Raw genomic sequence first — 27,766 nt, forward strand, 5'->3', positions numbered from 1 at the left:
CCGGCGCCCCGCTGCCACCCGTGTGCCGCCGGCACCGTGCGGCGGGGAGGGGGCGTTACGCGGCAATAAACGCGCCATGATTTCCTCTCTCTGAGGTTGTACAGCTCTGAGATTATCCCTTCAGTAAAATAATTCCATTGCCATATTTCGTACCGGTTCTGAGTATATTTATTTCCGTTCCTTGCTGTTACACAATTCATTCCCGTTAATTTAATTAGCGAATACGTTTGCAAGATTTTTCTACCTCGTTTTGGCCCATCAGCTTCTAGCAGTCTGATAACCGCTGTGTATGTAGGTAAAGGTCACTAAATCCACAAACCAAGGAAGCGTGCGCTTGGCTGTGGTGCAGTCTGGGCCTTGTTACCAGCACCTTACCATGACCGCTGCCTCTGTCTGCTTCCCCCACGTGTTTCCCAGCATGGTCCAGCCACATATAAGGTCAATACTATAGTGTTGGAGTGCAGGCTTGAAGCAGTGGTGACTACTCATTGTGCTGCTCATCAACCCATGATAAACCAACACTTCACGTGCCTAAAAGTTGTGGAAACTGCAGCTGTAAAACTGAGACCCCTACAGATACCAGCAAAGAATCCCTAACAGGGTAATTCACATTCAGCAAAAAACAATTCCTGCCCCCAAGGGCTTGTGATCTAAATAGAGGTGAACATTGAACAGAACCGTTTTTAGTCTCATGAGAAGGAAAATGTTTCTTTGTCAATCTTTTTACCTTCCCTTCATTTTTTTCCATTACTTATGTACACAGTTCTTGCAATGCTATTATAACTAAAACAGTGCAGAGCTGCAGCAATTGTAGATGCAGCAGCAGCCATCTGAAAGTAGTAACGTGAGTAAAATTTGTGGTTTTGCACAAGTTAAACCTTCTGAATAAGACTTTAAATAGTACAACCAATTTGCTTGGAAAAAATACACGCAATACTGAGAGATGAAGTTAAGAGAATCTTATCAAGTAGAGATAGAGCCCCGACAGCATTAAACTAGGATGCTACTTAGTGTCTTTGCTAACTATGGTACATTGTGCAAATTAACTAAAGCAAGAGGCCTTGGGCCCCTTACCAAGGTCAGTCACCTAATAAGAGTGTGAGCCTATCTTAAGAAACTGGTAGAAACTGGTCCTACGGACGGACAAGAGCCAAGGAGCAACGGAATCTGCGCAAAGACAACAGGTCAGCTAGTGGTGATGAGGAAGTCATCAATCTTCATCCCCACAACCCCTGACGACCACCACCAGGAGACACTGTGCAAGCGCAGATGGGAGCAGTTTATGGAAATGTAACTAATTTTAATATGAAGCAGGGACAGGTTGTGATTATGTTTAGGCATATTGTGAAACTTCATGCATATGTAACACTTTACTGCATATGACCATGGCAAATTGCCACGTCAGGTGCACACGATTTTGGTGGGACTACCCCCCGTGCTGCCCAGTGCTGAATAAACATACCTACTTTACAATCTTATTGATTGTGGAGTCTGTTTTCCTCAAGTCAGTACATATGTGACCTTTAAAGAAGTTTTCAGTTTTCCTTGTGGAAATGCATATAATAAATGTAAGCCTTGAAACAGTCTTATATTGTATGGTTACTTTCCATAAAGTGTTGCTTGCTCCCGTGATGAAGCCGACAATTTCCAGTTTAAACACCACTAACAGCAACTCAAACTTGAGGGAGAGGCAGGTCTGTGGAGTGGTTTTGCATGAACAGTGCGTAAATCAACACACTTCCTGCTCACAAAGCCTCCTTCCATTGTTTTGGTTGAAGGTTCTGTAAAAATTGACTTTTTCTGATCTGAACACAGTCTGGAGTCTCAAGTATTTGAGTAAACTTGATTATTTTAACATAAAATAGTTAACATGTAAGGTGGTCTCTCCTTAGAAAAATAGTATATAGAAAAAAGCATCTGGTAATAGCTAGGAAGGTATCAGCAAACTGGTCCTTTTGACAGAAAAATACTGCGAAGTTACCTCTATGAAGACTATTCACTTCAACAACTGAAAATTTTGTGGAAATAGCATTCTGGGAAAAAATAAACAACAACAACCAAACACCATTCTAAATAACTGTCCACCTACAGATAATATAAACTAGGAAAAAGGTTTTAAAGTACATTTAAGTTAAGGTATTTGTGGAGTTTGGCCTCTGGTTCCAGTTATTACTGAATAGTCTTGTTACAAATTTTCCCTTTCAGGGATACTTATTCAGGTAAATGCTCATCACAACTTGATATGTGCAGAACTTCTGTATTTACTGCTCTGTAATTATCTTCTATGGGAAACCAATGACAAAAATGTTATGAGGAAATGGATCCAAGTGTTTAAGCAAATTCAAATGTCTGGACTGGGAAAAAGCTGGCCTTTCCTCTGAAAAAGTTGGCTCAACAGAGCACTTTAGGTGTGTGCTGCCTTTCAAACATATGGATTAGATTCACTGATGTCAGCAGGACTTTCCACAGTTTAAAATGAGGATCATGTTCAAATCTTTTTCTTTTGGGTCCAACAGACCATTCCCTGTTCTCAAGATTATAAAAAGCATTCCCCAGGAAAAGGAATTGCACTGGGCAACAGGTAGGCTTTAGAGAGTTTGAGTCAGGCTGAACTCAGTGCTGAACTCTGCCAACACTCTTGCAGTCTCTCATGCTCAGGATTAACTTCACCCTCCTGGGCAGCTGCTGAGAATTATTTCCATTCATTATTACAAGAGGAAAGTTTTTTATGTGTGAGCATTTGTGTAACAATCCTTTGCTGTTGAGGCACACTGATGCAGAGCCCAGCCAGGCTGTGAGGTTCTGCTGCCTGAATCTCACCTCCCTATAGTTAGCACTTACATTTGTACGTGTTTTAAACTTCATGAGAAGATTTACTTAACTTACAATGACCATTTACTTGAAATTACCTCTACTGTTTTTTAGCTAAGGTGTAATGCCATGCTAGCTTTCTGAGACAAGATACATGTATGCTGCAATGTAATACATATAAATACATATATATTTTATTTTCCCACATTCCAAAAAAAAATGTAGCAAGCCGATTCATAGTTATGTATCTGGAGAAGGAGAATTGACAGCAACTGTTTTGCCTTTGACCTAGAAGAAAGCTGTGCTGATAGAAGGACTCGTAGGAGAATGAAATAGAGTGCCTAATTGCAAATCGTTATTTATGTTCAAAATCCTTGGCACAGAAGATGCGTGACAATGCAGTCTTAGAGCACTGGATTTCTTTGAAAAACAGACCAGAAGCCTGAAAGGAAAAAATTAGAAAAGTAATTTCTCTGACAGGTTACATAACATTTATAATTTGAGAGAAATCATCAGAAGAGGAAGGTCTCTCCAGCCTTTGTACTTATGGAAAATGAACACAGTTGAAGGGAATAGCAAAGCCCAAGGTATTTATATGTGTTTTCTGGTTGCAGATGGACCAAACCATCTGCAGACATCACTAGAAGGTCATGAGAGACAACACCCAGAGAATGTGTTTTGGTTCAGAAGGCTTGTCCCTGCTGCCATGAGTAACAGATAGCTGCAAACCACTAGGAAGTAAAACTGAAATTTCATTTCACTGAGGCACGCTAAGTGAAAGCAAGCCCAGAGGCCCATCTGGAGTGAGCCTTCAGCAAATCCCTCTTTGCCAAATATTCCTACAGGATGGCAGGAGAACACCAGAAGGTGTGCAGGCCCTCAGAACCCTATGACACCACCACTGTGTCACAAGGCATTGGGTGGCCCAGAGAACAGCACCAGTTGGGGACAGCCCTGAGAAGCATCCCACCATTTGGGGACAGCCTGAGGGCTGCTGCCTAAGCCCCAAGCAGGATGGAGTTTCTGGGGACCACACAGGTAGCCAGCTACTGTGGCACAAAGAAGAGCTGCCTGTTCCCAGACCCAGCCCCCACCAGCACCACCAAGGACTCCTACCAGTCTTACTACCTACCAGGATACCGCCACCTCAGCTCCTGGAGGCCCAGTCTGCTTCACAAAGTGATTTCAGTCCCTCCCGGCTCTGATGAGCCATATAATCCCACTGGGCGGCCACCTACCGTTCTGCCCACATTACGGTCCGCCCTGCACGCGCGCTACAGCATTCGTGACTGGCACCATGCAAACATGGTTCAATTAAAAGGCTCTGAAACCTCCAGGTACTGGGCTGGTAGGCTAAACACGGATTCAGTGCGACTGATGCAAGATAAGGACCAATTGACTTACCAGATGCAAGAAGACAGTAGAAGAAACCTGGGAGAGAGGATCTCCAACATTGATTTCTGGAGATCTGAGCTTGTCTATGAGCTAGAGTGTCTGTTGAGAGAGACCCAAGCCTTGGAAACCGCAAAGAAGCGTCTTGAATGTGCTGCAGATGAAATGCAAGGACCTCTGAAGGTAGGTGTGACACAGCTACTTACTTCACAACTGTGTTGTGGAATGGGTAAAGAAAATAGTTTTCTCTTTGTTTAATACTTCTAGGACTTTCACTATTGTCATCAAGACAGATCTTGGTCAAACATTATTCTCAGTAAGGAAGAAGCCTGGCCCCTGTGGTTTTTACATGTACTAGTCAATACATGAACCTGTCAAGACACTTGTATGTCCTCTTTTCCCTCCTTTCTGACACTCCAGGAGGCTGAGTCTCCCTCAGTTACTGGTCCATCAGCTCAGTACCTTCCAGGAGAGCAGAAGATGGACATGTGAGCTGCAGTGTCCTGATATTATATTCTAGCTCTGATTTTTTTTTTTTTTTGTGATTGCTTAGGGAAAATAACGTTTTCTCTTAAAATGGCATGTCATTTGTGTTATATCTTGAAGTTCTCCAGAATCTTAATGGCAAATTAACTGCAACAGAGAAAGCCACGGTGATGTATGAGCCTATGAATGATGCTAGCAAAAACTCAAAGCATGCAGAAACTAAAGTCAAAGTTATCAAAATCTGGAATCTTGTAGATGAAAGCTGTTTTATCAGAAATGTTTCTATACAGGTACAAGTAGATAACCAAAATTCAGTATTCAATAATGACATTGTGTGTATCTGCATGGATTCAGACTGACAGGCTGAGGAGGCTTTCTATTTAGGGAACATTTTCTGTTGAAAGGCTTTGTGCCAACTGAACGTGTTTCATTTACTGCTATGGTTCTAAACAAGTGGCTGAGACATTACAAGTAAAGTCAGCCTGCTCAGACAGGTTAACTGGACTCATGACTGTAGCTATGAAACTTCCAAACTTCATCACTAGGTAAGGGAAGACTAGGGGAGGTGAGTTTAAAGGATTTTGCTATGAGTAAGTGTAGAACACAGGTGTTTTAAACCACTTTAAATCAAAGCTGGGACAAGTTGAGATGTAGGCCTTGCTACACAATAATGTGCAGCTAATCAAATGGAAGCTAAGGCAGCTGGCAGTCCCTAAAACATGTATTAGCAGTTAAGGAAGAACAAGCCACCAAGACTCATCAGTTGTGTGCAGTGAAGCTACCTCCCTGTTCTGTTTCAGCCTCAATAGCTGGTCATTACTTTATGTGTCAACTCAGTGGCCCCTGCAGTTTGGCATTTACTCTCTATAATGTACAGAGCCTCTTACAAATGTTCCTTGATTTGCTTGCAGACTGCCCTGGAATGCTTGTACTACCGTGAGAAGCGGAAAGGCATAGACTTGGTTCATGATGATGTGGAAAAGAACCTCATAAAGGTAAGACTGGACTTCCTAGTTTATTTTAATAACTGAGGGAATAACCAAAATCCGACTAAATGCTTATCAGCAAAAGAATTAAAATATTTTCTTTCTTTAGTTGATTTGGAAGACTAAGAGGGGAAAGGAGACGAAACTGGGTTAAACTATGGTTAATGTTCTGTTCACTGTCCCTAGAGCAAGAGGAATAGCCTAGCATCCATGTGAGATCTTGTCTGGTTCTATCTTCTCAGAAGCTATAAAGCAATGTAGAAACAATCCCAGGATTGTTTTCTAGGCCACAGTCTGTAAAATCTCAGCAGTCCTTAGGGTGTAAAGTGCTGGCATAAAATGCTGGTTTGCTGCCTTGCTTTCTCTATACTCTTACTGAACAAAGAACATGAGGATAGTAGTGACTCCTAAATCTTTTAAATAATAATAATAATAACGAAATTAATAAAATTTTGCAAAACTTTGAAAGAAATTATATTGGATATATATGAAAACAGAAATATTAGAAATTTATGGTACAATACCATTCTTTTCATTCTCGCCTACCATTCTTTAAGCATTTTTCTGGATTAGAAGATTTCAGAAGGATGTGCAGACCACTTCAATAACTGTTGTTCAGAGCCTACAGTTTGCAACTTGGTGTTTTAGAGTTTCCCATGAAGAACCAAGGACAAAGGACTATTTTGTCATAACATCAAAGCCAGTTCTAAAGTTGCTGTCATTCCTTCATATACAGTACAAGTACAGAGACAAAACTTGTATTTTTAAATCCAAGCTGTCTTAATCACTTCCAAATAATTTAAAACACTTTATTCAGTTTCAAAATGTATTTGTATGAATAATTTTACACGCTCAGGTAAGAAAGTACCTTGGGCTAAAAGAGGGTTTCTAAAAAGGAAAGAGGATAGAATACCAATAAGGGACTATGAGTACCATGTTTGCATAATTTCCAGTGTGAGATGTTTGAGGTTTTATTTCTTTATTTGAATCTGAGTGGAAACTTGGCTTTGAATTTTTTTGACTAGTATCACAGTTATGAAGAATTTTATAGTACTTATATTAGGGAGCCTGCTTCTGAAATCAGATATGGTTTTGACCTATTCTTCTATTAACAACGTGTTTGTATTGTAGAACAATGTAGCAGTAATTAGAGAGAATAGTTTAATGGACTAAGGCTCATGATACAAGTATCTTCATTATACCTAAGCCAAGGAAATTTGGCTTTCTCTTTATTAGAATGACTCAATCCATTAAAATCTACAGGCATGTTTGATGTAATATAAAAAGCTATACAAAAACAACTCCAGAGATAAAGCTTTGTAGCACTGAGGAAGAAAGGGAACAAAACTCATCCTTTCTTTATCCATATTACTTTTGAGATATATGAGATGGTTGCAACATCTAGAATGTAGAATAAAAATGGTATATTCACTAAAACAAATAGAGTTTGATGAAAACACTGACAACTGAATATTTTCCACTCTAGGAAGTTGATGTATTCAAGGATTGTCAAGAAATATTGGCAAAACTTGCCCAGAGAATCAATCATCAGTTGGGGTAAGACTTTACATTTAATTCCCGTTTTAAAGATAGGAAGCTGAATTCAGTGTTAGCTGATACCTAATGAAGACTATAAATAGCCAGTGCAAAATCAGAGGCTTAGCTTATTAGATGCTTCTGGCCTTCCACTTCTAATTCTTATGAAGGATAGAACAGTATGTTAAACTACAGAAGAGCAATACCTAGCATTTAAAGCACTAACTGAACCAAGACAATTTACCATCTTCCGTCAAAGATTTCTCCCATCTGCAGTTCTTCAGACTCATTCATATAAGACCACTACAAAGATGAGGGCATCTGTTTTTCAACTGTCTGACTTAAAAAAAAAAAAAAAAAGTTGCATTCATAGGGATAAAGAACAATCTCATATAACCACCTGGCTAAGAAATGACAATTTCTGTGATGAGACAAGCCATCCTAGGGTTCTGTTCTGGACAGAAATGAGAACAGGACTCCCATGCCATATTGCCATCCTACAGACTGCAAAGGCAGCATGCTTTCAAACAGCATGAAGTAGATGAAAAACTGGAGTTTCCAAAGGTAACTGTGACACAATTTTTAGAGTTATGTTTAACCTGAAATAATTAAAATAGGGGGCACCAGAATTACAGTTTTGCTATGCCAATGCTGCTGTGTACCACACTGGAGCAAAGTTCAAAGAGAATAAAGGAATTATTTATATTTTTTTTAATTACAAAACTAAATTCAAAAGCAAAATTTTTATTCACAAAAGAAACAGTAGTCTATGCACATCATAAGGTATGAATTGAGTTACAGATTAGAATTGACTTAAATTAATTTTATGTATGTTTATTTTATAGTTAATAATAGTTAAAACTATTCTGAATATAGCCTGTTCTGTTGACTACACTGAACTGATGCAAATTTACAAAGTAATGTTTCTATGACATGACATGATTCTCAAAAGGAACAGGTGAAGTACTCACACACAATGAACATAACATTGTGAAGTACTTGATTATTATATTACCAGAGATAAAGACCTAAGCAGACTTTATAAATTATTGCTCTTATTAATGGCACTCAGAACTCACATGAGTAAGGTGATAACTGCAGCTCACCCCACTACTGTGACATATGAGGCATATGATCTGATAAAGGCTAAGTTCATACCTGATGGCATGAACTCTTTCTGGCTCTTTAGGGCAGCATTTCTGGTTACCTTTCATTCAATTTTGTGACCATGTCAGACAGACTAGTACTAATGGCAATTTATATTTACATCATGGAAACAGCAATATTTGCAAAAAAGTCAACACATTTGCAGTCTTCCTGATGCACTAGAATGCTGCACTTTGATTTTGTTCATCCATATTACTCCCATTACAGTCCAAAGGCCACATCAGGCCTTCCCTGCTTTAGGAAGAGCCAAGGAGATTAAGTTATTCCAAAAGTTCCTTGTGGGTAAGAAAGCAGTGATGGAGCAACATATTTCTCTCCCACTAAGTGATTTTTTCCCCCCCAAATCAAGAGAGATGGCATACTATAACTCTGCTATGCACTTTTCTTTCTCACAGTTTTGCCAGCATGCAAACTATTACTGAATGCTTATTCGCTTTTGCTCCAAGGCTTTCCTTCATGCCACAAAACAGCTATCTGTTGTTTTTCATACCTGTGGTCAACTGTCATCAAAATGACAAGCATCATTCAATGCACTGAGTTAAATGCTGTTCTTTGGGGAATACTCACGATAGGCTAAAAGGAGAGCAGGAATGAATGGTACAGCAGCTCCCTCTAGTTAAATTACAGTGCAAAGCATTTTCATGCCACTGTAAATGCCAGCAAACTATAAAATGAAGCATTGCAGGGTGCTAATGAAGGCAATTAGCTACCTAGCACAAAAGCATTAAAGACAGTTCGTATTAAGGCAAGACTTTCCCTTCACAGCATCAACAGAGATGCACAGCATGCCCTGGAGCAGGACCTTTCTGACAAAAACTCTGCCCATTTTATTGATGAGAAGTGCTTTAACCTGAGGAACACATCAGACAGCATCAACTTCTACCATGGAGTGGAGAAAGTAGATGGGACGTGAGTATAAGTGGTCACTGTCACCCGCTCTTTCCATGTGCCCCGCTCTAAGCAGGAGGCTGGCTGCAGCACAAGTCCTTGCTTATATGTGAAAAATGATACAGAAGTGGCTTCTCTCTGTGTACGCTTCTGTCTTTCCTTAGTGCAAAATCCTCTGTCACCCTCAGTTATTCCCTGCTTTCTAACAGCTGCCATGGTCGGAGGCCTGGCAGTCTGCAGCACCTATGATGTTCAATGTGCAGTGAGCTGTACGTTTCAGAGAAGACAATCCTTTACAACTGTGTTGCAGCCGACTCCTAGCCTTCAAACTGTTTCATGCAGATACCTCCCTGTGGTATTGATTTATAATCTGTGGCCTTCAGGTTTCAAAACCACAGAAAATCAAAGCAAAATCCAGCTAAGGTGTGCAGTTAAGTGCAATGGGGTGAACTGCGTGCAAGTGTACACCAAGGACTATATAGATACTTTTTTTCTTTTGGAAATTAGGCCATCAAGATACAGAGGTACATATTAAATAGTATGACCAGAAAAGATTTGGCATAGTTTAGCACTACTGACTGAATTAAAATTTCCCAATTATAAACAGTTTTAAAACTTTATCAGTAGTTGCCTTATCAACACCTGCATCCAATCCTGAAGCAACAGCAGCGGGAAAACAACTTGCAATAGAGGGCAGTGTTTTTGTGTTGATGACTTGCTAGTTCCCTTCTCACTCTTTAGCATAGCAGTATCTGAATGGTGAATGTACTCTACAATCTCAAATGATGGCGACTCTGTCTTCTTGGACAGAGAAGGGAAATTCCTTGTTATTTGTTTACTTATGTTCTGCTTTTCATTAAATGATCACCTAATTCATTACTGAAATAAGGGAACATCTGAGAGAAACTTGGCAAGCATTCTGCTGACTCTAGTAACACTACCTACTTTCAGGATTAGCAATGAATAAAAATATTCTTGTCAACTCTAGTAAAAAAGGAGATTCATGTGGATAAATTTAACAACCCTTTTACTTTCTAACTAACCATAATCCAAGGCAATGCCATTTTTCATTAACATTTTACTGAAATCATTTGGCAGACTGAGACATATCTGCAGCACTCAGGAGCAGAGCAGGTGCTTTCTGCTTGAGTCATTCACCAAAGTCAGCCAGATAAATTAGTCTGGAAAAACGTTAAAGAACAGATTAAGTACTAAATATTTCAAACAGTCAAGATGAAAACCTTCTCGGAAACTTTATTTTCTGATCAGAAAATGAGTATAATCCAGGAGACCAAAAAGATGAAGACAAAAAAAAAAAAAAAAAAAGAAAGAAAGAACAAATGTCCTGCAGAAAGTACACTGAGATCATTTGGATAAATAGTTGTAAACACTGTCAGCTCAGGTTTAATACACTGATTTATGCACTCTACTATGAAATCATGTCGGGTGCCTGAAATTTTTCAGGGCAACTGCCTAAATGAATGTGTAGCACTAAGGATTTCTTAAATGATTTAGGAAGATCGGTGCTCAGTTTGGAGAGAGAGGAATGCCCTATGAAAAACTGAAAAAAAGGCCACTTAGAAAACAAGCACTGGCAATTTTTTTTTTTTTTTTTTTGCCTCTTTTAGTATTAATTTTCAGTGTTAAATTAAAATCTAAATAAAGTAATTGTGAGACTCGAAAAATGGTGACTTATCCATGCAGAGTTTAACGTGCAGGCATAGTTCTTAGAAGGAAGTTTTGTGTGGAGAAGGAAGTCTAAAAGTAGGCAGAAGTTTGTCTCAGCCTTTCAGCTGGTAACTAAAACATATGGATCTTTCCATAAAACATGCTAAATATTTCTGGTTGAAGGGCAAAATGATCTAGTAGGCTAAGCAATGCATTAAACGGGGTTGTGAATTTAACTCCAAAGAGGGTAGCTTATGTTCCACCACTTTTCAAGCTGGGGGCTCAGGTGGCAAGTTCAGAGTCCCACAGACTCCCACGTTGGAAAAATCTGAGTCTGGGATTTAGGTTCAACTAATTATGATATTGAAGGTCATCTGTGAAGGCTGAGCATGAAACCGAGCATCCCAAAATTTGTTTGGCTACAGGGTATTGCAGAGGGCACATTCATGGGTGGTATTTTCAGTGCTGGAACCCTACATTCAGTTTTTCTCTCTCTATTCGTAGACTTTTCCATAACAATGCCATTTCTGTATGTCCCATAGATACTGAAAATTTAACAATAATAGGCCTGTATGTTAAAGCAGAAATGTTCATTATAATACATGGAAAAGTAAGAGGATGAAAATACTCCAAATGATAGAGATGGAGAGTGATGGAGCTGGGAGAAAATTCCTTTTTCCTTCCTCCTATCCTAGCTCAGTCAGTGCCTTATCCGTTTTCCTGCTACCATTCATTCTGATGATGAAAGCTACTAGGAGGCCTGAACCACTTGCTTTATTGTGTAGGTTATATATATCTCATGAGGCAGGGCTGCTCTGACAGCAGACCAGAAGTGTTGCCTAACAATCCTTCTCTTGTGGTTTCTTTTTCATTTTCCTTGGGTTCTCACGTCATCTGGTAGTTGGTGACACACAACTCAGTTTCCCAGGACAAAGGCTTTGGGTTCATGAAAGTAAACAGTATTTGAATCTATTATGATGGTGTGCAATGGACAGGAGATCATGTGTTGGGAATTGGCACAAAGGGCGTGGACATGAGTCTGTGGAACAGTTGTTCGATCTGAGCTTGTTTTAAGCAACCAAGAGTAGGCCTCAGCAAACCCCATGGCCTGCTGTAGCTGAGCAAACCAAGCTAACAGGGCAACTATGAGAAGTTCCCACGACAGTGTTCCCACGTCGCCCAATTGAGGAATTCAGAAAAATATTGTTACCAGCAGCTGGCTTCAAGGACAAGGTATACGTGTCTGCTAATCACAAGGGGGTTGTTTTCTTGCAGTTGGGGTTGTTTTCTTGTAGTTGTTTGTCTGAGTGCTTTTGACCAATAATCTTGTGTGAAACACTGTCCGCCCCTGTTAAGTTCACTATAAAAGTTAGGCTATTCGGGCAATAAAATGGAGCATGATCTGACTCTACTGGTGTCTGTCGTGCTTTCGGCCGTGCTTCCTGCAATGCGCTCTAACAATCATGTTAAATTATCTAATAATCAATTAAGGCCACAAGCACTCTTAAACTTGAAACAAAGAAATGAGTCAAATTTCATTTGACATATAGCAGGTATGAACTCAGACAACCACCTAGTCTGTTAAAGGCTGGAAGAAGCTGCATTGCTGACATTCTTACTTGATCCCAAATAAATATATTTTTAAGCATCACTATACATATACAGCAAAACATAAACTTACTGTGGAGTTGATGTCAGAGGCAGTGAGACCTTTAGTTAGCAGCTATACAAATATTGCCTGGAAAATGAAGATTTTGCTGGGGATTAATATAATTTAATTATCCAACTTTGAGGAAATTAGAGATTTTCATTCTCTCTCAAAAACAAAACAAAACAAAACAATTTTTTCTACAATCTTCAAGCAAGCCATTGGAACTCTGTAGAAGCAACAGCTCTCCAAAATCTGTGTGAACAAATCTTTGCTGTATATGAAATCATGTGAAACAGAGAAGAAAGAAAAAAATGCATATGAAACCCATAAAATCATCTGATGTATGTGCTTGCATAGTTTGTACAATTCAGTGGATGGACACTTAATCTCAGTGTAATTGCCAATTAATAGAAGATAGCTCACCTAAGCTTTTACTTCTATTTTCCTTACTAGTGTTTCAGTTCCTGTAACATGGGCTAAATTCAGTGAAGACAATATCAGATGCTCTCAGCATGCAAGGGCCAACTCTGTCAAGCTCCGTGAGGACACAGAGGTTGGACTGGAGAGCACATCTGAGGAGATGTGGAATCAATTCGTCAGCACCAACTTGGCCTTCAATAATCGCATTGCCGAAGTAGCTGATGCAAAGAACAAACTCCAAGCACAACTGGCCAAGGTAAGATTCACTAAGGGTTGGCAGCTGCGTATTATCTTAGTTGTACCTGAAAGGCAGAAATCTTCTCTAGAATTTACATTATTCCCGAATAAGCACCTCCCCAAAAGTCATGGCTGCATTAGCCATGACTTTTGCATTACCTTTTTGCAAACAATGCACTTGAATCACAGCAGAAGAGCTCACTCAAAGATGAGCAGACTTGACAAGGTGACAAAGTTTTACAAGAAACCACACAATATCTGTCCTAAATGGAGAGTCAGTGTGATTATGTTCATTTGCAACTTACATGTCCAAAGTGGGGAAAAATATCTTAGATGGCTTTTTTTTTTCTGTTTTTCATTTATTGAGGATATTCCCTGGTGATTTCCTGATCAAAGAAAAGTACACAAACTACTTGGGGAGTAGGGGTGTTAAACAGCGAAATAACTTTGGAAAGCAAATAAATAAAAAGTCCCACAAAGAGTATCACGACTTCTTTCCTTTAGAGGAAAAAGATTAAGTTTTTGCACTTTCATTTTGCTGCAGCAAATGAAAAGTCCTGAATTTAAAAATACTTATATTCAAAATGTCATTAGTCTGTCTCTGAACCTAAGTTCCAAGTTTTTTTCCACCTTTTAATAAAACACTTCCACATCTTTAACAAGAATTTTTGCCTGGTCGTGGTTGAAAACAGTCAACTCAGTTGAGTGGGTCAGACAGTTAACTTTTCAAACGTTTGTTCTGTCTTTGTTTTCACATGGTAAAATGCAGAAATGGAAAAGGAGACCTGTATTAAATCCTACCTGTATTACTTTTTCATTCAATTTTCACTGAAAAATGTGACATGTTGGAAGCGTATTAGTTGAGTTCTGAAACATAGTCTGAAGTTAGCAAGAGGTGTTGCCTTTGTACTGACAGATAAAATCTTGTTAAGCGATCAAGTCTCACTGTGTTACTTTTATATGACTTCAGGGTTCACTAAGTTCTTCCATTTAGAATCCTTCTCTTATAGAGGAGACTCATGTTCACTCGTTTGTTTCAATGCACATTTGGAAACAATAGAGTTTTCCTGCCATTCTATTTGCCATAAGTAGTTTAAGATGTTTTCAGTTTATTTTTAGGGACTTTTTGGAAAGTGCAAACCAACTAGCTAAATATGTATGAAGTCACAGCACATAAAGTAATGTTTTTTTCTATTTTTTCCTTCTTATAAAGCATAAAAGATACTGAATGTAGTTTTTGTGTGGTTTGGAACTTACACAAATGAAGCACTTTATCCCTGAATTGGCCATCCAGGTTTCTCATGGATTTAATCTATGAACATTTGTTTCACATTTTCCATTGGCATTTTCTAGTGCTTTTGAGTGTCCTTTTTGTAAAAGAATGTACAGCATAAGGTAGCACAGGGAGTACATATGGAACCACAAAGTGCATTGTGAGTTATCAACCTACTACAAAAGATTTGGTCACGAAGTTCAGCTGACACAACCTAACTGCTGACAACTTGTACATAAGGGAAGAAAAACTGACTTGTGTCCCTACGCTATCCACACCATTAGATTGCAATAATAAACAAACTGGAGAAACTGAAGTAATCACATTTGTATAAAGAATATTTAGTTTGTGTCATACACACAGATAAAAAACATCATACAAATTTGCACTCTATGAACTGCTGTTTTTACTGCTGAGTTGTGTAGTGATAGCACATATGTAGCAGAGAGATCTTCATCTCAAACTCCACAGTAATGTAGTTATATCAGAATAACAAAATGCTGGAAGAAAACTGCACAAGCTAGTGAGGAATAATTCAGGCTGGTCAGTGTTGTCAATTTTGAAGGAAAGGTAATGGTTTTGTTTTCATTCACCATGCAGCTTCCACAGGCTGTCGCTTCCTGAGGAACTGAGTAAAAATTATTCTCGGGTCTTCTGGATAACAGAAGAGGGCTAAGGGCCCTTCTTAGTCTACCAGTATCCACACTATAATGTGGGTGTCTAGTTTTGATTTTTGATTGCAACCTACAGGTCTATACATGGCAGAAGCCAAAAGCATGGAGTAACTATGAAAAGAAAAATGCCATGGCTTTATTGAGCAAAAGCATTGCTGGTTAAGCTGTGGATGAGGTTATATGATAGAAATCCTACTATTTCTCTTGCTCGTGATGATACCTTAAAAACACAAGAGCAAAGAGAAATAAAACAAGGGGAGTAAGGAGTGAGTACTCATTTAACAGCCATCTATAGCTAAGCATAGCAGACTACCTTTTCTTCTTTCTCCTGGCTTGCAGTATAGCCTGTAACACTCAGAGAAAAAAGTACTGCTAGGGTATTTTAATAAGACAGCCAACAGTGTGGCTGGGACCCAAGGCTTTCCCTTAAACTCTACTACATTTCTGTTCTTCCTTTGGGATGTGATAATAGTCAAATGCAGCTAAACTATGGTTCCTGTTCCTTTCACATCTAATAGCAACCAGAAAATGGGTGCCACAATTTTTTTTTTTTGCATTTAGAAAATGAATCATTCTTTCAAAGGCTGTCTTTGCACTGACTTCTCAAGCAATGAATGCTGCTATTAGAGACCTCCTTCCCTCTGCGAAACTCTTCTCATAGCTAAACAGTCTACCTCCATGAATTGACAGAAGAGTGAGCATAGAAAAGGTATGCTGTCTTGGAAAAATGAAAAGTTTTATATTTAATGAGGTCTGGAGCCCATTTCTGAATGACAAAATGTTTTTCTGCTTTGTGAAACAACCAAATCTCTTCCAGACAAAAAGGCTATACAGGGAACCTCCTACAACCATTTGTTTCTAAAATCTGTACCCTCAGAATGGAAAGAATAAAAAAAAAGTATACATAAAAGAGTAAACACTATGAATATGTGGTCAAAAAATTACCACATATTGAAATAGCATATTTTCTTCTGTTTATGTCACTTGCACATAAAAGATCAGCTGGCTAAGATTATGAACCAAATGTCCAGTGCCTCAGCTTGTGTTCCACTACATTTTCTTTAACAACATAGAGGACCAGGTGGAATATTTTTTGTCTTAGTTGTAGATTTCATCTACTGGCTCTGGAAACATTTTGTTATCCTTTGGAAGTAAACCTTTTGTAAAAACTTGGAAAATCTGGGATCCATACACTGAGTTAGTGTCTGTGATTGATACTGTGGTGGAGATGCATGCTGTGGTTAGCATTTGCACTTAAAATGTTGTACATTTATGTACCTAAAATGTTTCTCCTAGCCTGAGTTTTTTTCATATTTTGTTTATATTGCAGGGATATATAATGGTGAATACCAGTCAAACTAATTCCACCCTTTCATTGAGTTATTTTAAAAAATAACATCCCATATGGAAAACCCCTGTTTATTTTTCTTCTGCTAGTTAAAAAAATAAAATCTCCCTTATTAGAGGAGTTCTATGTCACTTGGCCACAGCATGATAATGCCTACTCGTATACCTATCTTGCTATCACAGCAGAAAAACAACTCTGTTAGTCTTCACATGTGCAAAAGTACATATGCACCTCCATCCACTGCCAGTGGATGGACTTTGACTGAAGCTCAAGAAATAATATTTATCCAAAAATAAAGTGGGTGACATTATACATGCCTGGGTCATGACTGTAGCGACAAAAGGCCAGCCTCCGTTTCGGGGATGGGAAGCATCAAGGAACAGTTAGCACCCAACTCCCTTTGTCAGAATCCTTTAATATTTACATGAAAACAGTTCACATACTCTACATACATGTATTCTGTGCTGTAGGGATATGCCAGAAGGAGGGAATGACTGTTTCTGTCAGAGGGGTAGGATCACAAGACAACAAAGTCTAGTCATGGATAAATTGCATTAAAAACAGTAATACCAAGTGATACATGGAACAGAGGTGTATCAGTGAAGTGTGAGATCTCTGTTCACCATGTAGACTGTCCTTACAGCCACACTTTTATGATCCTAACTTTCTCTGCAAAAATGCCATTGCTTCAAACCTGTTTAGGAAAAGGCACTACCAAAAGGAACATGGAGATTGATTTTGTAATAGTCCATTAGAACATTGTTGTATTGCCGTTCTCAACTGGTAAATAGCCTCTCTCTTCCTGCCTTTCTTTCCTTTGCTTGATGACGGTATTGTATCACACACAAGATTATGTGAACAGAGTGCTACTTCTTTATTGCTTGGAAAACAATCAACTAGAAAAAAATACAGGAATGAACAAGATTTACTTAGTTCTGAATTTATGCAGGCAAACTAAGAAATATCACATGGAGATTGCTATACATGTACCTGTTATTTTTCAGAGCTAGGATTTTCTCCTTAGTGGACATTTGCACGTGTTGCATCATGTATCTTCTTTCCTGCATGCTGTTGCCTGCAGGGCTGCTTTACAGAGCTGCTGTGCAGGAGAATTGTTGGGGAGACATTCTAGTTCACAAGTGCCTGGTAACAGTTATGCTATCGAAGGCTCTGTGTGGACGCTCCCTAGCATTCTTTCCAGCTCTTCTTCCTCCTCCTAAAACAAAAAAATACCACATTTATATTAAAAAATATATATATATAAATATATATATAAAGAAGAACAGTATCTATTATTACATCTGTTTAGTTTTACTGTAGGATATTGTCTTCCTTTATGTCCAGCTAAATATGTTCTTTTTACTGTAAGACACACAGAACGTCTCAATGCAATGAAGGTATTCTGTTGTTTTTACTTCTATCAAGCATTATGCCAGGAGTTTTGCCAGGACCTTCTCCATCAATGACATAATGTCTCCATTTCATGTTACAAACTACAAGTCTGAGTAATGACTACACAGCAGTCCGTCTGCTTTTATAAGTATTTTGTCTGCTACTAGTAGTTCTTTCTAGTGGATTTGTACCTCAGTTTCTACCATGTTCTTGCACCATTTACCTTCAATTATTGACACACAATTAAATAGCAGATCCCAAGAACATTCCTGTTGCAACCGATTGAGGTACTGTCACAGCATTTAGCCTTGTTTCCCACTACAGAGCATCCACATGGCATATTTAGAAACACATGAACAAAACACATTCTTCAGAGAAAGACTTCGTATAGTTTGTCTTAACTATATACAGTTCCCAATTCAGTTAAGGTCAAGGGATGCACCTAAGAACTCTTCCTGGCAGGCATTTGATAAACAAACCTGAAAAAGATATTTAAAGAGCAGTGGAGCAAAAACTCCAACAATCAAATGCATGACACAGCCTTTGCTTCTTTTTCTTATCTAAATCAGTCCAAACAAGACCAAATGCTTTCAATTTTTCATCATCAGACAATGCACAAGGAGGAAAACACACATGCACTATCATTTTATAGTACATATCACCCGCTCCACTGCATTTTTTAACAATAAATCTACACTAATTTGCATTTAGCTAAAGGAATGCTTTAGTGACTTACAGATGTCTTGTCTTGTGTTAGAGCAGCTATGTTTTTACCCTTTATTCTACTTGGAGTTTGGTCTGAGTGTCGGTACTGAATAGGCTCCAAGTTCAGATCAGGTTTCCAAGTCAGCACAAGGAAAGTCTCCAAAGAGCATTGTTTGTCAGTGATTCGTACTTGCCTTTTTACATTCTCAGTCCAGCTGCTGTCTGCTCTCACTGTTACTCCATTGATGTATTCAGGAAACCATCTGAGTTCTCTTCACTTTGGATTTTCATCACCTGCTATTTGGCTTTTCCTGCCTGCCACTTCTTTGTGTGAGGCTGGCTGGTGAGGCTGACAGCCTCCAAGTCTATCAGAAGAGACTTGCATAGGGGAACAGTAAAAAGGGATTAAAGTGCTTTTATACGGCTTTGAACATTAATCTACTGAATGCAGAAAGGAAATGTTGTCCTTAAAAACTTGCTTTATAAGTTTCCCCATCTAGTTCACGATACAGCTTCCATGCAGAATTATCCCCTTCCCACTTAGTTTGATTGCCACTGTAAAGATGGCAAATTGTCTCAGTCCTCTAGAAAAAAAATCAACCAAAGTACATGGAAGCAAGGGTGTGGTATAAAGCATTCCTTACTGCAACTCCAAAGCCTAGAAGTCATCACAACTGCAAGAATGCTTAAAGGATTGGAAAGCAGGCATTTGCTTGAATAAGTTCCTCAACTTTCTCCATAGCAGGCTGAAAAGGATGACGTTAGTAGCACTAGATGACACCACTTTATTTAGCTTATCCAAATAACTGTTGTGTAGGGCAGAGAATTTGCTAAATCCACAAATATGTATACAGAAGACAAAAGAATTATAATAGAAGACTCTTTGCTTGAGCAGACAAAAACAAAGAAGAATTGGTGGCCAGACAAATCCAGATGGAAAACATAAACCCTTATTTTTCAGAGCAAAGGAATTCATCACTGCAACAGCTTACCACAGATAGGTTGCTTCATTAGCACCAGGAATCAGGATCACTGTTCTCCCTGAAAGCTCAGCTCTTTCTACAGGCACAGGCTTATGAAGAGGAATTACTGCAGGACTGCCTAACATCCTGCAGGCAGTGCAGGCAGCTAGATTACTAAAACTTCCTTCTCACCCTGAGATTGAATATTTCCTATTTCCATTTTGGTCCCAACTTCACAAGTCTGTCATTAATTCTTCTTACTTGATTCTGGGATTAATCAAGGTCATAACAATGTGAGGTTCATCCAGAATTTGGATGGCAGAACCCTAGAAATATGAGGTGCTGGAGGCAAAAGACGAAGAGTCCTGGCTGGCTCATTGGCCAGGGTTAGCGCCCAAACCAAGGAAGGTGTTACAGCTCCGCTGTGTTTCATTGTCACTGGGCTCCCAGTGGATGTGGTTGTTTGGGGATGGAAATGTTCTGTAAGAGTCTAATCACAATGTATAACTCTGGTCAGACTCAGAGCTTTTCTAGAACCTGATTTTTAGGTGAATAGAAAATATAGCCTATGGAATACAATGTAGGAGATAGTGATATGGCACCTTCATGCCTCACTGCAAGAAACATTCAATTTATGACAAGAAAAATTATGGTAAATATATTTTACATCTGATGTAAACTGTACACAATCCTTAGGAAAAGTAATAAAACCTTTAATCATGGTGCCAACCCCTCATTAGTATGTTTGCATCTGTTTTCCATAAAGTTAATATTAACATAAGTATTTACCTTGGCCTCACTCTCCTGGAAATACCCAATAGGACAGGATGTTTACACGCAATAGCTCTGAGAATCAGTCAGACCAGACAGCAAGTGACCTGTCTATGTAGCCCACTATTTATACCATGCCTAAACACCAGATTATCTCAGCGAGCACCATGCAAGACAGAACACCTGCACTCTGCTCAGAAGCATTTGTATGCTCAGAGGCAGAGCTGCCCAGCACCACCCTTCCTGCAAGGTTTGCTATTCCTCTACCTGGGAGCACAGGGATCAGAAACATTCTGGAAAAACAGATACATGTTTAGAAAACCATGAAAAAATAACCACCTACTCCAAAAAACAAGAAACCATGATTCTGAGTATTTCCATTCAGTTCACTGAGAACGTATGCTCTTAAAAACAGTTTCCCCTGCTCTTTTTTCTTTTTTTCTTTTTTCTTTTTTTTTAACCCCTAGGGTCTGAAAAGTCAGTGTACTACATCAACATATGATGGAAATTAACTCTTGCCTTTTTGCTTGATATATTTTACTCTATACCTGAAGAACCTACAGAATTCTTTTTTAGTAAGTTACTCCATCTCTTAAGCAGGTCACCCTCTCAGACGTTCCATCCCTCACACAGTATTTTTTATTACATTTAAATTTACTTATAAATTAAATCAACCAACCTTTCCTGTCTTAGCAACTACTGAATATGTTTATATGGTGGCTAGACAAAAATATGGAATACATTTTATACTCAAACCATTTACTTCTAATTCAAAGAATAAACCTACTTACATATATAACTAGCATAAAACACAGGATGAAAACCAGGAAAACCTCAGTGGCAGTAGAACAAGGAACTGCCTACCAGCCTCTGAAAGAATTTTCAAAATACGCATCTGTGAAATTCTAAGAGGAGCCTGCCTATGGCTGTTGAAAAGGCCTTGCTCTGAACAGGGCCATAAAGAACTCCTGAAGTCAGACAGGCAGTGCCCACCCAAGCTGCATAAAGGAGAGGGGAGGCAGGGCTGTGAGCAGGAGCATGCATATAGGAGAGGGAGCACCTTCCCCATGGCACTCTCCCCACGTAAGGCATTCATCTCAGACCCTGATGTATCCTCACGTAAATTTTATGCATGTTTTTTTTGCCACTTTCTTCTCTTCCTTATTTTATGTCTTAAAACCTGAGTCACTTACAGTTACTCGTGCCTCTTCCTGGTGGCTGGGTATACACTTAAGCTTATTGTTTAATATTGGAACCTGTTGGACGATTAACGAAGAGTGACTCAGAATTGGTTGGGAAGGTGTGTGCTGGTTGGTGTAAGCAGCTCAAACTTGCCTGGAAAAACCTGTTTGAAGGAGGAAATAATTATTTAAGCTGGGACTACATACACATTAGACTGTTACCTACAAACCGAGAAGTTACAGGTGCAAACTAAGGCACTAACTTGAAAACAAAAGTAGATTTCTGTCTCCTAAAATGGTTGCGTCATCTCACAAAATCATAAAGACTTGCGTAGACTAGACCAGAGTACTAACTCTGGGCAAGTGGAGAATCCTGGCTTCTCAGCATGCCATGCAGCAATGCTCCACTTCATGGAATAGCCTAAGGGGAACATGAAATGAGGTAGGCTAGAATAAGCATAATCAAATGAGAGCCATTGCTCATCAGGATGCATTCAGGTTATCATGAATCCATGTGCCTTTATTTGCAAAATCTCACACCAAGGGACACACTTCCAGCTGCCAAGTACAGGCAGCCTGGATTGAATGAAAACAAGCTTTTTCTGACATTGATATAGAAGACAACATTTTTCTGCTGTGACATTTAAATATGAGAAACAGAGGTGGTTGTTACTACTACTGCTCCCTCCCCTGCAGCCCATCTGCACTCAGGCAATTCATATAGGCTTCCAGAGGAAACAGGATTTAGTTCAAGGCAGCAGTGCTCATATATGTTTATAAAACTGTTCCTTATTCTCAGAAAGGGCTGTCTTGTACCAAAACAAGAGATGAGTGTATGCCGTAGCTTGTCTAGAAAAGAAGCATTTTCAGGCTTTAAAGATCATGAGACAAGCATCGACAACATAGCTTAGTGTGAGGGGGTTTACGTTTCTTAATGACTACAAAGAATCTCATTTCTAACAAGAATCAGTAGCTGCACGAGCCATAGCGGTTTCTCTCTCTGGCATCATCTCTGTCTAGAGGAATCTTTTCTCTATTAAAGGGATGTGTACACTTCTCTCAGATGAAGTAACTTGAGACAGAATGGTGTGCACAAGACTCAAACTGCATATTTAATTGTTATTTTGACCAGGTTTAGCAAAACCACATTAATAATAGAGTATTTTATGATACGCCTAAAATGCTGGTCCCGCAGCATCCGAAGGTATGAAACAGTGTAAAATTGTAGAAAAATATGACAGAACTTCTGAGCCTTATTGTTGTCCTTCAATAGTTAAGCATATAGCAATGATGTATACAAATAGTTAAGCATTTTCTTGTGTATAGTTATGTCTTCCTCTGTTATTTTGAAAATATTTTTGCAAATCCAGGCCAAGTTAAATGATCCCATACTTTTCTCCCCCTTTAATTTAAATAAAGCTGTTTTAAAATAAACATCTTGTACATTTTAGGGACAGTGGAAAAGTTAAATAGAAACTGCATATAAGTGTGAAATTGATTGGATTATTCTCAAGGATAAAAATTAAAAAATGCATATATGAATTCAGTGGAAGGAGGCTTTTTAGAGGGTTGGAAATTGTTTCAATAAATATATGAAAGGCTCAGATTTCCTGGTCCTCTTTCAATCTGTACGGGGTAGACGGGTAAACCATGCAGAAACTGATTGTAAGGACACTGATTAAATATCCAGATATGTATTTAATGACTTCTTTGTTCTATAAGTAGTATTTACATTCTAATAGTTTTGTTTTTGTTTTTTTTTTTTTGTTTTTTTTTTTCCCCCTTCTCTATCTCTTCTGTGAAAATGTTATGTTTAAGACAAGGTAAAGAAAATGTTGGGAATTTTGTATGTTTCCTTTGGCACACATGATGTTTAAAGTATGCTTTAGCTTTCAGATTTGTTGACTGTACTTATGCCATCCCTATTCCCATTGTTATGAAGCTTTATAAATAAAAACTTGCAGTATTCCCAAGCACAGACCAATCCAGTGGAGACTCTTGAAGTCCCTGGTGAATTGTGCAATGCATTGATTTGAAGATCTTTTCCTAGGGCCCAAACTAATCAGCTGCTTCTCTTAACTGTGGCATTTAGACATCCCATACAAATATACACAAAAAATGCACAAAACCACTGCTCAAAATGATTCTAACTTTTCTAAAATACAGTTAAACTAGTTGAGTCATTACCTCCTGATATTACATTCTGTTGAGAAATGTGACTATTAAATGTTTGTTTTCTTTTGTTAAATGATTCCCGGACTATTTCTTACCATCATCTGAATTAAACAAACAAACAAACAAACAAACAAAACTTTATAAATCATAAAATGATGACCTGCAATTAAGCTTCAAAAGAAATAAACCCTAAACACCAGAGCAAAGAACATGGTAATGTCTATTAAGAATTTGGCTATCATATGACAGTAAAAATTATTCTAATGCATTTCACATTTGAGATCTGGGTTACACTTGTAATCCAAAGATTGAAAGATAACATAGCTTTAATATGAAATAATGTGCTCATGTGCTCTAAAATGAATCAGCCACATTTACACTATTTAAATATGGTAACTTACAATAAACTTAAAAATTTTAAAGAATTAATTGATTGAAATATGGAAATGTGGATGAAAAAAGTTTTTAAAAGTGAGATATACAATATTAAATATAAAGGAATTTACAAAAGTAGGAGGCAGCTGCCTCCCACCATATTATGTAGCTGCTGCTTTTTGCATTCAGCTACCAAACACTGAGTAAACTTCAGAAGCAAAAAGGAGTAATGATAACTGTCAGACCATAGCATTTTAAAGATGCTTGTGTTGTCCATATGACTATCCTGACTACAAGATGAAACACGTGTGACTTTAGTGCCTCTTTCTCCCAGTCTTTCTGTGTACTCAGCCTATGAAAATTCACGTCCTTGGTGAAGTGAGAGAGTGGCAGGAGAGCAGTTTTCTGAAAGCTCTCAAGAATGCTGCAGCACAAAACTTTCCTCATGTCCTGGAAGGGAAGGTTTCCGGATGGACAGCTGCCTGAGCCAGTCCCTCACCATGCTCTCTTAAGAACACACTGCTCAGCATTTGTTGTTTTTGCTCCTTGCCTTTGGAGGTCATCCAGAAATGACGTAGGCTGGTGCAGCACTATCTGGTGATCCTCCCCACCAATCCGTTTATGTAGAGTAGATTATCTAAATCATTTTATCCAATGTGTAGCCCGAATGAATAATCAAAAATTGTTAGTACAAGGCTTCTGTGATGTGTTGTAGGTGGTTCCCCTGAGGGCATTTTAGTCTGTAGGTCTCAACTGACAGCACTTAAAAAAAATAATAAAAAAAAAAGTAAGAAAAAAAAGAGAACACACAATGAATCTAAACCACATCCACTTATAGGCAGCCAGGCAGGATTTAAAGATGGCTGCATAGTTTAACATTTGAATTTTAAGTTCACAGGCAGGTTTAAACTTCTTTTTTTTTTTTTAAGCAAATGACTAGGATTTGCTCAGTAGCACTCATCATTTGCCTTGGTTGTGCATAAAGCTTTTGTGGACCGCTGGCATTATTATAAGCACAAGGTGCTTTAGTGTCCTGAAGTCCTGTGGCATGAGGGTATTCTGTAGTTACTATGCATTATGCAGAAACAACATTACAAGGGTTGGATATACAACTGAATTCTCTGTGACTCAGATAAAAGCTCTTTTTTCACAACTTATGAATTACCAGATTTTCAATAAAGGGAAATATTTTCTATTTAGACTCATGCGCTTGCCCTTCTCAAACATAAACATTGTGTGAATTTGTAGGCTGTGCAAGCTTTAAATACTTTGAGTCACTAAATATGACTAGATACAAGAAGACTCTTGTCCTATGCCAGTTTTATGTGTTAGTATTCTAAAAAGAAAGGACTATACAATCTCCTGCCTCTCTATCACTAAGATATCACCAAGGTATTTTTTACATGTGTAGCGGGCAACAAGGTCCAGCCAGATGCAAACTCAAAGCACAGTAAGTGCTGTGAAGGGACAGAAACAAATCTCAGGTTTGATGAATACCAACATTCACACACCTGAAACATTAGTACTGAAATCAAAATACATGGGTTTGTGGTTTGGTGGTTGTACTTGCACTGTGGCCATATGAATGCATGAGAAGAGGATTCAAGAGAAGTGTGGCTTCGGAAAGCCTCTCTTGTAAAGTTCTTTCTGCTAGGTGAACTTGAAAATGGCACTCCTAAGGGACTGAGGATAGATTATACATGGGCAATCTGCTCAGTATGGTATGTACTAGAATCGGCTTGTTCCTCCTACATCTTAATGTAATTTACCTTTTCAGACATGCAGAAGGCAAGAGTAAAGGGCACCAAGCCGTAACAGAAGCACTATCATGTATTAATAGACTTGCCATTGTTTGCTATAGCCCAAATAATGATTACTGTTACCTGAAATACAGAAGACTACTAAATTTCTTCCCTGGTCTTCTATATAAATTTGGATACTGCTTCCAGAATTTGCTGCAGTTAGTGTTTCTGAGCACATGCTGAGTCCCCTTTGAGGGCTTCCTGTTTTCCTTCAATGTATAGAATACACATGAGATACTTACGAGAGAGAGGGCAGAAAAAAATATATCAGAAAATGTTCTTTTTATCTCCTTACACTTCTTTAACTTGCTCAGAACAACTTGCATTAATTACCCACAAAATAGCTTGTAACTTCACTCCACTACCTGAATAAATGGCATTTTGATTCATGCTGTCATGAGACAAGGTAGCAGCACAGTGACTATATTACATAGGTACTATAACATGAGCACATTTCTAAACTGCTACATTGGTCTGCGGGAGCTGCTTTCACAGACATAGTTCATTTCTAATGAAGTGCTCTAGGTAGCTTTAATTGCTCTGTTTCACTGACAGATTTCCCCCACAAAAGTGGATTTCCACCTGATGCCAAAGAGAGAAAACGTTACCACCAACAAAGCTCAAAGTGTAAACCACAGAGGTCTTACTCAGAATCAGGACTGAGAACACAAATCCCCCCTCTCTTTCATTATAGGTAGAAAACAAATATTCACCCAATTGTTTCTTAAATTGAAACATAGCTTTGCCCTGTTCTTACCAGGCTGAGGAGATGTGTGTGACTTTGTTCCATTGCTTTTACTTTGATTTACACTTTATTATTAAAAAGAAAATCTACTTACAATTTACTGTAAATTGGAAGATGTTTACTATAAATTGTAAGCAGAATGACTGTGAGAGGCAATACCCTCACTGCAGGTACCAGAAGACCAGCACAGTGGACTCAGCCCCCTACACGCAGCAAGGCGTAGCATGGGAAACTCCATAGCAGTGAGAGAAGCTGTAAGATAAACACAGGAAAGGAGGGCCCTGGCTCAGCAGTGGGTGACCTCTAAACACATTGCCTGTTCTTTCCTCTCAGCCTTGGTATGTCCCCACAGGTTGATATTTTGGTTGGCAATGAAGGTGAAAGATGTGAACAACAGTTAGGACCGACAAGCTTGTAAGAGCTCCCCAACATCCCTTTAATTGCCAGCAGCCTACCTGGGGACTATATCTCACCTTCATCATGTACAAATGAGCAAACAGAGGATACTCTTAGCAAATTGCTAAAGAGTGAAGTTCTGGCAACAGCACAAGCTACTCTAATTCTACTTCTAAGCAGCAGAAGACCCAAAGCCTTTGTGTTTTCAGGGAAAAAAAAAAAAAAAGATGACTTTCTGCATAATGAAGGCACCTAAGTTTATTTATATATGTGTATATATATATTAACTACAGAAAATTGTGTATGTAACTGGTAGAACTGTAAAAAAGTTAGAAAACAACATATTTAACAATGCACTCTGACCATAAGTAGCTCCTGTAAATAGCTACCCAAGCACACTGGCCTACCTGCATATTCCCGTACCAGTGTGCTTTGTATTCCCTGTAAAACACAGCTTACTTACAGTGATTATTTAATTAAGAAAGAACTGGTGTAGAATGAAACTACAGGGAGAGATTTACTACTCTGAACTTCGTTTTCTTTTGTACTGTGTTCCTTTCATAACAAACCAGCCTTTTCCCCAGCAGTCTGTATGCAGTAAAGGCTTCTTTCAGGTGAAGATGTTCTCAAGCCTGCTCAGTGAGAACCCAAATGAGACCCAAAAGACTCAGTGAGGAGACACTTGCTGCCTTTAAATCACAACAGGCATATTCATAGGCTGCCAT

General features: G+C 38.7%; 1 protein-coding gene across 1 annotated transcript in view; it reads left to right on the forward strand.

The window, feature by feature from the left end:
- Positions 1–3,825: 3,825 nt before the first annotated feature.
- The window catches only part of TEKT5 (tektin 5), a gene marked incomplete at both ends in the record, with an annotated part of 29,212 nt that continues 5,271 nt past the window's right edge, over positions 3,826–27,766 (forward strand). The window contains 5 exons of the mRNA XM_084296270.1: positions 3,826–4,386; positions 5,601–5,684; positions 7,162–7,232; positions 9,144–9,287; positions 13,039–13,261. Of these exons, the coding sequence (XP_084152396.1) occupies positions 3,826–4,386; positions 5,601–5,684; positions 7,162–7,232; positions 9,144–9,287; positions 13,039–13,261 (1,083 nt within the window). The remainder of the gene's footprint in view (positions 4,387–5,600; positions 5,685–7,161; positions 7,233–9,143; positions 9,288–13,038; positions 13,262–27,766) is intronic.

The sequence above is a fragment of the Netta rufina genome, assembly GCF_964035555.1.
Source record: "Netta rufina genome assembly, chromosome: 15".
NCBI lineage: Eukaryota > Metazoa > Chordata > Aves > Anseriformes > Anatidae > Netta > Netta rufina.